The following is a 14,037-nucleotide window of genomic DNA, read 5'->3' as shown; positions in this document are numbered from 1 at the left end:
GTTTTTATTTGTTGATGAAATTGTCAATATATTTAGTCTTAGTTTTAGTCACCATAGTTTGTTTTTTATTTAGTTTTTATTTCGTTTGCGTCAGTGAAAAATGGTAGTCAACAGACATTTTTTGTAATAGTTTTAGTCGACGAAATCAACACTGCTACGAGGCAATACAGGTTAATATGAAGTAACGGCAGATTGTAGCATTTTATTCTGCTTCTCTCCCATGAGTGGAGTGTTGTAGTTGGAGGCATTTTAATTTGAGTGCTGGTGCTGTCAGTGTAGTTACTTTTGCTTTAATCCCCCCCAAATTTTGGAATTTGAGTTGATATTGATTTTGGTCTGGGATATGAGTGATGCCAGGCCTCTGTTACCGCTGTTGAATAAAGAGAGGCCTTGGATTTATGTTTGTTGCCCGGGGGGGTTATGCATCCGAGTGGGGATTCATTATATCTTTTGTGAACTGTTTGACACATAATTTGATTTATGATGGTAGGCTGGTTTCGTTGCAATTACAAATGAATGTAAAGCTACAGTAGGGATTAGTTAGGAAGTTAAGATTAAGATGGGGTGGAAGTTGTACAGTATATATGTTGCTGTGAGTGTTTTTTTTTATTTTCATTGTGTTGTTAGTGAGATTGGTTTGATTTCTTTTGGTCTCTGTAATTTTTCTATTATCTATGGGGTTCTATTTTCGATTTTTTATTTTCCTAACCCTATTTGGATAGTACAGTGAAGATTTGACAGGAAACAGGGAGAGAGAAACACGGAGTGACATTCAGCAAAGGCCGCCAGGCTTGGGAATCGAACTCTCGACTCGCTGTCCGGCTGTGTCAGAGCCTATATGGTTCGTGCCTTAACCACTAGGCCATCGGTGCCCCATCTATATGATTGTTGTTTTGTTTTGTGTGTGATTTGGTCTGTTGTCATGGTTGGTTGTTGTATCTTTGAAACTCGTTTTCTTTTTGATGTATGTAGATGTCTGTTTGTTTTAAAAAGGGAAAGGTGGAAGCATGTTGATTAGGATACCATGTAAATACACCTGCAATGCTTCTGAATAAAAACATTTCAATTGAATATTTGGACAAACAGGTTCTTTAACCCATTGAGACCTGAAGCCGATTCTACATGTCTCCTAAATCTCAACAGTTTTCTGAAAAACGTATGTTTCTATATCAGTGATGCTCAATCTTTTTCATGTCAAGGACCCCCAAAATTATATGCATTTGGCCGTGGACCCCCATCAAAATGCTTTGTTCCAGGGACCCCCAGAAGCAAAGATTTGAGTTAAAAATGTTCACTTTAAAAATATATATATTCAAAGATTTGCACACATTTTCACTATTTTTCAAAAATAGCAGATCTACAAGCTCGTAGCGCGGCACTCGGTGCCGCGCTATGAGCTTGTAGATCTGCTATTTTTGAATAGCCCAAAGTGTAAAATAATGCTTTTTAGCTCAAATCTAAAAATTACACAGTTCCAGGTCTCAATGGGTTAAAGCATTGGTCTTTGTCAGTGCACCAGTAGTTATGTAGCGCTATATCGGATACAATCGCTCACATATCGCTCACATAACCGTGGTTACCTACGTAACCATCGTTGTTTACATCTGCAATGGTGACCAAACCAGACCATTTATATCTCAGAACCCTGCTGCGTCCCCAATTCCATTGGTTCCAAAGCACATAAAGATTTACATAATGGTATTCCATTCCATTTCTTTCCAACACCGAGTAGCTTTTTTTTAACCTGTGAACCGTACGCCGAGTTCACTTTTTGAGTCATTGTGCAAGTTTCCCCAAGACGGGCCCGCTGATGTGTCCCTGCCATATAAGATATGATTTTATTGATCTTGACCTTTATTGATACCAGAGGGGAGATTCTGGTAGTAGCAAGTTCCGCATTATGATTGAAACACAGGAGAGGTACAGATAAGAGCAGAGTCAAGAACCAAAAGAGATAAAAGAATAATAAGTTAACCCATTAAGACCTGGAACTGTGTCATTTTTTGATTTGAGCTAAAAAGCATTATTTTACACTTTGGCTATTCAAAAATAGCAGATATACAAGCTCATAGCGCGGCACTCTACGAGCTTGTAGATCTGCTATTTTTGAAAAATCCTGAAAATGTGTGCAAATCTTCTGAATATATATATATTTACAGCGAATTTTTTTAACTCAAATCTTTGCTTCTGGGGGTCCCCGGAACACAATATTTTGATGGGGGTCCGCGGCCAAATGCATATCCTTTTGGGGGTCCTTGACATGAAAAAGATTGAGCACCACTGATATAGAAACATAGGTTTTTTTTAGAATACTGTTGAGATTTAGGAGACATGTAGAATCGGGCTTCAGGTCTCAATGGGTTAATACATCATCATGTACATTCTATGAATAAATATAAGTATAAATGTACAGTCTATCAACGGCTGAACGCATGACTGAACAGAGACGTTGAGCGTGAACAGACTAGAGACACATATCAACAGACACATTGAGAACAGAGGATCAGGACATGCGGCGGTGCCCCCCCAGGGGAGGGGGACGTGATGGGTGACATGCGGCGGTGCCCCCCCAGGGGAGGGGGACGTGATGGGTGACACCTCAGCCTCGATCTGCCAATCAGCCTCCACACACAAGAGAACACGGAACGGAAATATCTGGCAAAGAGGAGGCACTGAAAGATCAACTGGTGATCATCAAGTGTGTGTATATTGGGATGTGCATGTCATCATTTGTTTGCGATTGCAAATGTCTGTGACAGTGACAAAGCCTTCATTGAAATTTGTTTCTATGTTGTCAAAGCAGTTTTGCAGCAATTTTCAGCTGTACCATTAGTCACATGCGATACGAATGACAATTTTAACCCATTAGGACCTGGAAATTTTTTTGATTTTGAGCTAAAAAAAAAAAAAAAAAAATTGAGCTAAAAAGCATTATTTTATACTTTGGGCTATTCAAAAATAGCAGATATACAAGCTTATAGCGCGGCACCGAGTGCCGCGCTACGAGCTTGTAGATCTGCTATTTTTGAAAAATCGTGAAAATGTGTGAACATCTTTGAATATATATATTTTTAAAAGCGAACATTTTTAACTCAAATCTTTGCTTCTGGGGGGTCCCTGGAATAACATATTTTGATGGGGGTCCGCGGCCAAATACATATAATTTTGGGGGTTCTTGGCATGAAAAAGATTGAGCACCACTGATATAGAAACATACATTTTCAGAAAACTGTTGAGATTTAGGAGACATGTAGAATCGGCTTCAGGTCTCAATGGGTTAATATAGGGGGGCCATAGATAACAGGTGCATTTTCTGGTAGAGTACTTTGTATCATAGAGTACACAATGTCTTGCCTTGAAATTCAATAAACATTTTTGAAAATGCTCTGAAATACTTGCTCTGAAAAATTAATGCATCATATCAGACAAAGATATTTTCTGTTTTCCGATATGTAGTGTAATCATTTTTATTTTTAAAAAAATCATAAATGAATGACCTCTTTTATACTTATACAATCATATAACGTATACTGTTATATATATGACAGTGCCGCACAAAAGTACGTAGTGTAAATAGCCAAACAAAATCTCAAGTGTCACGTTGCGATCTGTTGTGAGCTTGTAGATCTGCTATTTTTCACTATTTTCGAAAAATATGACATCCTTTTGAGAAGCGTTGCCAATAATGGCAGACCAAAATTGGAGATGTTGAAAGTGGATAAGTCTGTGTTTCTTTGATAAATATTTATCCAATGAAAAGTGCTGAGAAATCTGCTTTCATCAGACATGACCTCAGTTGATCTTTAGAAAAACATCTATTGCTGGTTATTGTACTGCCAACCAAAATCTCAAAGAAATGTCTCACTTATGACATACAGTACCATTTTTACCATCTTTACGGCTGTTTGGTTTCTTTTGTGTTGTTAATATTAATATATCAGTATTTATTCAATATTTATTGAATTTATATGAATTATTATTTATTTAACCCATTAAGACCTGGAACGCATCTGTGTCACTTTTTCATTTGAGCTAAAAAGCATTATTTTACACTTTGGCTATTCAAAAATAGCAGATCTACAAGCTGTGACTAAATAAGATTTCCGCCCGACAGCTAGAATATATACTTCATCTCTTTCCTGTTACTGCAGTATCAACTCCCATTTCCTTTCCTGCACAGAAATAGTAGTTAGCACTGATTCTTGACACAAATGTTCATGATGGCACCAATGAACCTATAAATATAACTTGTAAAACTCTACACATCCAGTTCAGCTTGCATATTTGATCATTTTTAACCAGCAGCGGTGTAGACTAGAGAGTGCCAATGTCCAATTTGGAACGGTACTTACTGGCTTCTATTAGATAATGGAGAGCCGGGGAAATGAACTGCTAAAATAGTTCATTAACCCATTGAGACCTGAAGCCGATTCTACATGTCTCCTAAATCTCAACAGTTTTCTGAAAAACATATGTTTCTATATCAGTGGTGCTCAATCTTTTTCATGTCAAGGACCCCCAAAACTATATGCATTTGGCCGCGGACCCCCCATCAAAATATGTTGTTCCAGGGACCCCCCAGAAACAAAGATTTGAGTTAAAAATGTTCGCTTTAAAAATAGATATATTTCAAAGGTTTGCACACATTTTTACGATTTTTCAAAAATAGCAGATATACAAGCTCGTAGCGCGGCACTCGGTGCCGCGCTACGAGCTTGTATATCTGCTATTTTTGAATAGCCCAAAGTGTAAAATAATGCTTTTTAGCTCAAATCTAAAAATGGCACAGTTCCAGGTCTCAATGGGTTAATAGTTCCTTATCTTGAAGCAGTGCAGCAGAAGTGATCCAGAACTGGCTTAATAACCATGGCGCTTGTTTATTTGTACACAGTAAAATCATCAGTGTTAATGTACAGTAGCTATGAGCAATTGGTTCCATTTGTACAACATTTGAAGCTGAAAATAAGACACTTCGGGGTGACATTTGTGCATTGAAGACGATTATTGCACAGGAAGACAGTGTGACTACACAGGAAAAAGGACTTTTTCAAAATGATCATAATCCGTGTGAATTCTTTCGACGTTCGACATACAAGGACTCTGCCGAGGTACAAAAACAAAGCTGTGCTTGTAACCCATTTAGACTTGGAACGCATCGGCGTCATTTTAGGTTTCTTTGGCTATTCAAAAATGGCAGATCTACAAGCTCATAGCGCGGCACCGAGTGCCGCGCTATGAGCTTGTAGATCGGCTATTTTTGAAAAATCTTGAAAAAATCTATTTTTGTTGTTTTTTTCAAAAAACTGTTAGGATTTAGAAAACATTTTTAAGAATTGCCTCAGGTCTCAATGGGTTAACCCATTGAGACCTGAGGCAGATTTTAAAAATGCCTTCTAAATCCTGGCCTAAAAAACGTCAAAAAGTCATTCAAAGATTACAAAAAAAGTATGTTGCTATATACTGTACATAGCAACAACAACCCCAAAAGGTGTTCCCGTCTTAAAAGGTATAGTTACAAATAGGTGTTCCTGCCTTAAATGGGTTAAAGGGCCGCCCACACCAAGCACTATAACTATAAATATAAATATATAGTTTGATAAATCATTCAATCAGTGGATGGCAGGAGTCCACACCACAACTGTAATGACGACGGTGGTGAACAATACAGTTATACAGTAGCTTTATATATAGCGTTTGTGGTGGACGGCCACTTTAATCATTACACAGTGAGTTCGGTGATTTTCAGACCTACATACTATAAATGGCCTCTTACATATTGTACCTGTAGTACATGGACCTGCAGAGAATATTAGCTCCAGACTCTAGCTGTCAAGTTTAGATGGCGAGCTCCCGTTTGTTTCTAGCCTCTTGCTGCTAACAAGCAGTCCAAGCAGGGTGTCAAAATAGCTCCAAAATAGTCTGTGAAGGCGTTGCGGTGACCATTCACCGTCTCTTTTACCTTTGCAACCCAGAAAGCAGCAACACGGCACCAGTGTCACTCGGTGGGTACTACTACTGTACTACTAGTCTTCTCCCAAACTCTACCGGGGACCGTGTGTGTGCTACTCAGGACTATAACGCGCCGCTAGTACAGCCTGTATAGTGGCATTGAGAAACAGCTTTGTGAAGTGTGTGTGTGATGACAAGACTGTCTAATTTAACCATGTTAACCCATTAAGACCTGAGGCCGCGTCTAAAAAAAAACGAAATCCTAACAATTTTTCGGGATTTTTTTTTTTTTTTTTTTATCGCGATTTTTCAAAAATAGCAGATCTACAAACTCGTAGCGCGGCACTCGGTGCCGCGCTATGAGCTTGTATATCTGCTATTTTTGAATAGCCAAAGACATCTAAAGTGACACAGATGCGTTCCAGGTATCAATGGGTTAAAGGTCATTACACACCGGGGGCGTGATGAATAAACAATACCGACAAAACTATTCATATAGTTGATGCCTCATTCATACAGGTTGATGCCTTTATTTGTGGTGAAAAATCAACCTGGTTCCGAATAATAATTGTAATTTTATTGACACGCAATATTTGTGTTCTGTGTGGATGTCATAATACCAACAACCGTTTGTTACAATTTTTTTACAAAATATAATTTAAAATACCCCAAATTGCAGATCGGCTTTTTGAACTATTTGTCCTATGTGTCCTTTCACAACCAAACAATATAATCTTGGTGAACTGAGCTAACTGTGCAGTAGCGACATTGGAAAGGGATCACTGATGATGCGGGGAACGTGAGAGATGAGTGAGATCACATGGGAATGGCTAAAAAAAATGAAAATGAACCGGCTCTTACGGCCGTAAAGCAGCGAACATCTCGTGTTGACATGCCAAAAACTGACTGCACAGCAGGTTAATGCAATGTTAGCAGCAGCACAGCAGATGCCTGTAGCAGCAGGCGGTCTGCCATTTGCCGGCGTGGACCAAACAAAATCATAGGGCACAAGCTGCTACTCAACATCTGTAATTTACAGAGCACAACATAGGCAAAAGTAACCTACCCTAAGCCTTTGGCATAATTACTTAAATAAATAATAATTAACCCATTAAGACCTGAAGCCGATTCTACAAATGTCTTACAGTATTCTGAAAAAAAACGTATATTGCTATATATCAGTGGTGCTCAAACTTTCTCATGTCAAGGACCCCCAAACTATTATGTATTTTTGGCCGCTGACCCCCCATCTCAAAATATTTTATTCCAGGGACGCCCAGAAGCAAAGATTTGAGTTAAAAATATATATATATTCAAAGATTTGCACACATTTTCAAGACTTTTCAAAAATAGCAGATCTACAAGCTCGTAGCGCGGCACTCGGTGCCGCGCTACGAGCTTGTATATCTGCTATTTTTGAATAGCCAAAGTGTAAAATAATGTTTTTTAGCTCAAATCAAAAAGTGACACAGATGCGTTCCCCGTCTTAATGGGTTAATACAAATTAAATAAATATTTAAAACATACTGATATTAATATTAACAGCACAAAAGAACCCAAACAGCCGTCAAGATGAAATGGTACTGTATGTCATAAGTGAGACATTTCTTTGAGGTTTTGGCTAGTAGCACAATAACCAGCAATAGATGTTTGTGATGTTTTTCTAAAGATCAACTGAGGCCACACGTCTAATGAAAGCAGATTTCTCAGGAATAATTTTACGCCTCTGCTTTGGCTCTTCAGACAGTCAGCATCCAAAAACTTCTGCTGACAAAAATGCATAAAACTGAAGTTGTCATTAGTAATGAAGAACCAAAGTTTTGTCTCTTTTTTTACCAACACAAATAACTTAAACAATCTAGTATTAAAGGTAGGGTAAGTGATATTTGTTGGTTAAAACAAAAAGTATTTTGTTAAAAGGTTAAAATACTATATTCTGATAGCAATCATTGCTATAGAGTGTTTTTTCAGTAACAGGAGTCTCCCTGTCTCTCCAGCTCTTTAATAAACAGAAAATACATTTTTCGGTAGGTGTCAAAATCTCAGCCAATCAGGAGAAAGTACCCATTTTTAAGCTTAATTTATAGCGTGTTCCAGTTCCAATTTTGTCTGCTCATTTCTTAGTGTCATCACTTCAAATTTCACTGGTTTAATCTATATCCTGATTGAGTTCTCTATCCTGATTGGATAAAATTGGAAATGAAACTGAAACGAAAATGCATTTTCTGTTTAATAAAGAGGTGGAGAGACAAGGAGACTCCTAATACTGAACAAACACTATAGCAATGAGTACTATCAGAATATAGAGCTATTTAACACTTATTTTAACCAACGCAAATCACTTACCCTACCTTTAACCAGAAAACGTGCTCCTTGGAGCACAGGTCTCCGCCAGGTCAGGCAGGTTATTGTGGGCCAGAAATGTTCAGAATTCAGAGACTATAGAGGTGAGTGGAATCTGTAGAAGTTGAGGGATTAATGTTGATGTTATTGAAGTTATTGCAGAGGCAAAAATCGTCCACCTGGTGGCGCTGTAATACCAATGTGAAAAGGGTGGCATTTCGTCCTCTGCCTTTCACGGCAATCGGACACTGTGTTCATGATTTTAAAGCTATTTAAATATGTTCACGTTTGATTGTCCATGATCCATCCTTTTAGTTGGACCGTGAAAGATGTAAATGATGGACACTCTCTTATGTTAGTGGGTAGATTGTTCCAAATTGTGCTTCCTTGAACTGAAAAGGAATGTTGCACAAAGGCGGTGTGTCTAGACCGCACCTCACTATCCCCTCTGGTGACGGCCCTTGTACTGATGCCCGTGTCGGGCTTCCGTGTCGGGCTTCCGAATTTGTTTGAGTTTTTGACAGTGTTGGAGACTTTCTGGATGTGAATTTTAAAGGTTAGGGTTGAGTCCAGGATGACTCTGAGGTACTTGAACTGTGTTACCAATTCAAGTTCCTCCCCCCCAAAACAAAACACATTTGGAGAGAGTACTGTTCCAACTGGCCTCTTTGTGAATACCATGCACATAGTCTTTTTGGTGTTCAAAAGCAGGCATGAATCAAGGAGTCAGTCTTGAATAGGGCTGTCACGATGATAAATTTAAGTTGACGATTAATTGTCACTCAAATAATGAACGATCAACGACTTAATTGTGTGTTTGGCGTCAAACATTTGAACATATGACTGTTTGCCTTTTAGGCTGCATAATCAAACATTGCACAGGGCAGATATGACAAATAACATAAATATACAAAGAAATGATTGACATATCTAATAGTTATATACGTAAAACAGCAGAAATAGCTGATCTACAAGCTTACAACGCGTCACGCGTTGTAAGCTTGTAGATCAGCTATTTCTGCTTTTTCAATATTTCAAAATGTGTGAACATGTTTCAACATGGAGACGATTATGCAATAATAATTGCGATTATCTCAAAGAGTCTTCAACACTGGTCAGCACAGATCTCAGGACTAAGGAAGCCTCTGTCAAGTCCCTACCATATGATATACTATACTACTTTCTATACTTGCACTAGAGCGCCCAGGTTTCTGTTTATGCAATGATGTCCCACGTCCTTGTTGTCCTGTACTGTCTGTATGTTTTAAACTACTACTACCTCTTTGCTGTAAACTCAATTGCCCTTTTGGGACACTAATAAAGACCTTGAACCTTGAACCTTGATACAATGACTGCATCATCTGTATAAATCTGGGTATGAACATTCTGACACACATCTGGTAGGTCCTTGATACACAGAGAAAACAAAATGGGACCCAGTATTGAGCCCTGTGGGACCCCAACAGGGCAGGTGTGAGGAGGGGAGATTCAACACCAATCAATACAGACACATTGTTCTCTGTTACATAGATGAGATTTAAATCATGCACTGTATAGCCTCATAAGAAAAGTTAAAGTGAGTTAATTTGGACAAAAGAACCTGATGGCTGACTGCGTCAAAAGCCTTTCTTAAGTCAAGAAACACGGCCGTAACAAAGGGATTCATATCCAATAGAGCCTTTATCCTCTCATTGAGCACACGATTGGCTGCTTCTGTGGAATGGCGGGCACGGAACTCAAACTGCATGGGATGCAGTGGGGTATGACCTTTGTCAAGATGTTTAATGATCGAATTGGCTATCCATTTCTCTGTCACCTTTGAGATGACAGGGAGGATACTGATGGGCCTGTAATCGCCCAGTTCAAGTTCAGAGACAGATTTTTAAAAAATGGGTGTGATGGTGGCCGCCTTCCACGCTGATGGAACTGTACCATACCTGATTGACAAGTTGACCAGAGGTGTGATAGGTTGCAACAATGATTCTTTATGAGGCTTGAAAAAGTTTGTGTCCAGCCCGTACGCATCTTTGGCTTTGACTTGCTCTTCTAGCTTTAACTATACAGTTTAGTTATGTTTCTGTAAGACAATTTTTTTTTCTTTCATTTTTTTGGCATCCAACTATTTATTATCTCAATGTGAAGCACCTTGGGGTACATGTTTATTATTATTATAATTATTATTACAGGCCTTCATATACTCATGAAGGGCCCGTTATACTTGGGTCTGCACCAGTGTCACCCACTGAAAATAGCAGATCAACAAGCTCACAACGTGGTGCAGTATAATGCATGTGATGCTTGTAGATATGGCCAGGGCAATGTTGCTATTTACACTAAGCTAAAATGTCCGTTGTGCCGAGTGCAACGTGCTAAAGTGAGCTTGTAGAACATATTTTCGCCGCCCCGTTTCATTCCATAACCGCTCGTCTAACAGGCATAACAGCAGCAACCTTATCTTTCATTTCAGAGGATTAATGAAGGATTAAGTGCTTGAAATGTCACCTCAATTGTTTAATGTGAGTGTTTTGCACAGATCGAATGGATTTTGATTGCAATCAATGCGTTGATTGTTTGTTTGGATTAGGTGCGTAGGTTGCACTGCACTCCCAAAATAAGAAGAATCACCTGCACTGCTGTCGTTTTGCGCCAGCGCAACGGATAAGACAAGCTCCAAGCTGGTCTTTAAGTTGGAGCGCACAAGTCTGTGGAAGCTTTGCGCCCAGACTACGCCTAATTCTTTATATCAACACACCTCCACACGCAGGTCCTCTAGTCTAGCGCATAGTGCTGGTCACTGAAAATAGGGCCATATGTCATACAGTGTTGATTTCGTCGACTAAAACTATGACGAAAAATGTTCGTCGACTACCTTTTTTCACTGACGAAAACTAAATAAGAACTAAATAAAACTAAGCTTTGATGATTAAAACTAAGACTAAATATATTGACAATTTCGTCAACAAATAAAAACTAGACTAAAATGTTAGTGAGGGACGTAATTTTATATTTGGTTGCACTCGGGTGTTGCATGCTGAAAATAGCAGATCTACAAGCTCACAACGCGTCGCAGCGCGACGCGTTGTGAGCTTGTAGATCGGCTATTTTCAGGATGCAACCAAGTGTAAAATCAGCCCATTACGACGCCATCAAGGCACCACCAAAATACATTTTAGTCGACTAAATCAACTGTAGATTTAGTCGACTATAATCTTATGATATTTAGTCGACTAAAACTAGACAAAAACTAAAACATTTCAGATGACTAAAATATGACTAAAACTAAATGGAATTTTATTCAAAAGACTATGACTAAAACTAAATCAAAATTTGCTGACAAAATCAACACTGATGTCATATAGGTCAGACAAAACGTAGTTTGAACAGTAGTCAATGCACAATGGTTAGCAGTCATGGAATCTTACAACACAGCAGTGGAACAAAGCTTTTGAAGGGGTAACATCAGTGACTGATGTCCCATTGTAACCTCAACATACTGTTAATCCATTAAGACCTGAAGCCGATTCTATGAATGTCTTCTAAATCCCAGCAGTATTCTGAAAAAACGTATGTTTCTATATCAGTGGTGCTCAAACTTTTTCATGTCAAGGACCCCCAAAATGATATGTATTTGGCCGTGGACCCCCATCTCAAAATGTTTTGTTCCAGGGACCCCCCCAGAAGCAAAGATTTGAGTTAAAAATGTTCGCTTTAAACAATATATATATATAAGATTTGCACACATTTTCACGATTTTTCAAAAATAGCAGATCTACAAGCTCATAGCGCGGCACTCGGTGCCACGCTATGAGCTTGTATATCTGCTATTTTTGAATAGCCAAAGTGTGAAATAATGCTTTTTAGCTCAAATGAAAAAGTGACACCGATGCGTTCCAGGTCTAAAATGGGTTAATGTTTACACTACAGCTAACATACCACACCAGGGGCTGTTGTACCTGCTCACCTGCCAATGAGGAGCCATCACCGGGAGGATGTAGTGCCTCCGTCCTACTTGTCCCGTTCGACACGCCCCCACGCCCCCCCCCCGACAGGTGCCGCCCCCCAGCCACAGAATGCAGCTACTGTAGCTAGTAGCTAGCTTCAAACTGGACCTCCCTGTTCCCTGCCCAGCTTCCATCCCCCGATGCCAGGCAATTTAGTTGACGCTCTGCAAGCCGGATGACGTCTGTCTGTCTGTCTGTCTGTCTGTCTGTCTGTGTGTCGTTATCTATGTCACAAAACATCTGTCCACCAGAGAGTACTGAAAATGCCAAAACAAACTTGGACTTGGAGTTTGTAAATTGCTTGATTCAGTATTTCATTTTCATCTGTATCGTATATAAACCCTATAAAATATGATATCTATTGAACCAAGCAACTTAAACACTGTCTACGATGTACACAAAAGCCAGAGTAGACGTTTTACAGAAGTGTTTTAAAGTGAAAGAAAAAACCTTAACTTAACGACATACATGATAAGACAAAGGCGACGATACATTGCTCCATTGTATAACTGAGGTCAACTCAGAGAAAATGCGAGGGCAAAAAAGACACACAGCACATTCTGGACGTATATATATACATATATATATATATATATATATAACATATACCTGCTTCTCCCTCCAGAGTAGGACTCCCTCCTCAATGAGCTGCTGTTTCAGACGAAGGCCGTCGTCCAAGGTCTTCATCTGGCCCTGAACGTCTGCCCGCTCCCTCTGCCCCAGATTCCTGGAAGACAGTACAGGGACATGCGCTCCCATCATTAGCCCATTAAGACCTGGAACTGTGTCATTTTTAGATTTGAGCTAAAAAGCATTATTTTACACTTTGGGCTATTCAAAAATAGCAGATATACAAGCTCGTAGCGCGGCACCGAGTGCCGCGCTACGAGCTTGTAGATCTGCTATTTTTTTTAAATCGTGAAAATGTGTGCAAATGTTTGAATATATATATTTTTTAAAGCGAACATTTTTAACTCAAATCTTTGCTTCTGGGGGTCCCTGGAACAAGATATTTTGATGGGGGTCCGCAGGCAAATACATATAATTTTGGGGGTCCTTGACATGAAAAAGATTGAGCACCACTGATATAGAAACATACGTTTTTCAGAAAACTGTTGGGATTTAGGAGACATGTAGAATCGGCTTCAGGTCTCAATGGGTTAGTGAGGGGGAGGAAAAAAAGGAAACACACAGACAGACAGACAGACCAATGCCCACTCGTGTTTCTGTCTGTCAGATGGCACGGTCCAATTTCAGAAGGCCCTCAATACACCGGGAATCCAAAAAAAGGGGGAGGGGGAAAGAATGAAGAGTAAATATAAGATGGGGGGGTGGACACACTGTGTGGCTGAAGTAAATTGTGTTCCTCGTCTGGCACTGTAAGAGTGTGGACGTTGTGACATCATAATGAGACAGACTCTGTGTGTGTGGGCTGTGGGTTTTTTATTTCTGTTTTCTGTTTTTAGGCATATGGGCCTTTGAACAAAACAAAAGACAACCGTCAACAACATAAGTGGGTTAGTGTATTAACCCTTTAAGACCGGGAGAAGCATCTGTGTATTTTTTTTATTTGACCTAAAAAGCATTATTTTACACTTTGGGCTATTCAAAAATAGCAGATATACAAGCTCGTAGCGCGGCACCGAGTCCCGCGCTACGAGCTTGTAGATCTGCTATTTTTTGAAAAATCGTGAAAATTTGTGCAAATCTTTGAATATAATACTGTTTTAAAGCGAACATTTGT

At 39.3% G+C, this 14,037-nt stretch overlaps 1 protein-coding gene across 1 annotated transcript in view; it reads right to left on the bottom strand.

Annotated features, from left to right (window-relative positions):
• The window catches only part of LOC311034621 (glucosidase 2 subunit beta-like), a 289,400-nt gene that overhangs the window by 263,276 nt on the left and 12,087 nt on the right, over positions 1-14,037 (bottom strand). Inside the window, exon 5 of the mRNA XM_084042513.1 lies at positions 12,903-13,020. Within this exon, the coding sequence (XP_083898639.1) occupies positions 12,903-13,020 (118 nt within the window). The remainder of the gene's footprint in view (positions 1-12,902; positions 13,021-14,037) is intronic.

The sequence above is a fragment of the Gymnoscopelus microlampas genome, assembly GCF_963454915.1.
Source record: "Gymnoscopelus microlampas genome assembly, chromosome: 19".
Lineage (NCBI taxonomy): Eukaryota > Metazoa > Chordata > Actinopteri > Myctophiformes > Myctophidae > Gymnoscopelus > Gymnoscopelus microlampas.
The sequence above is the reverse complement of the archived record's forward strand: the minus strand, read 5'-3'. Positions and strand labels throughout refer to the sequence as shown.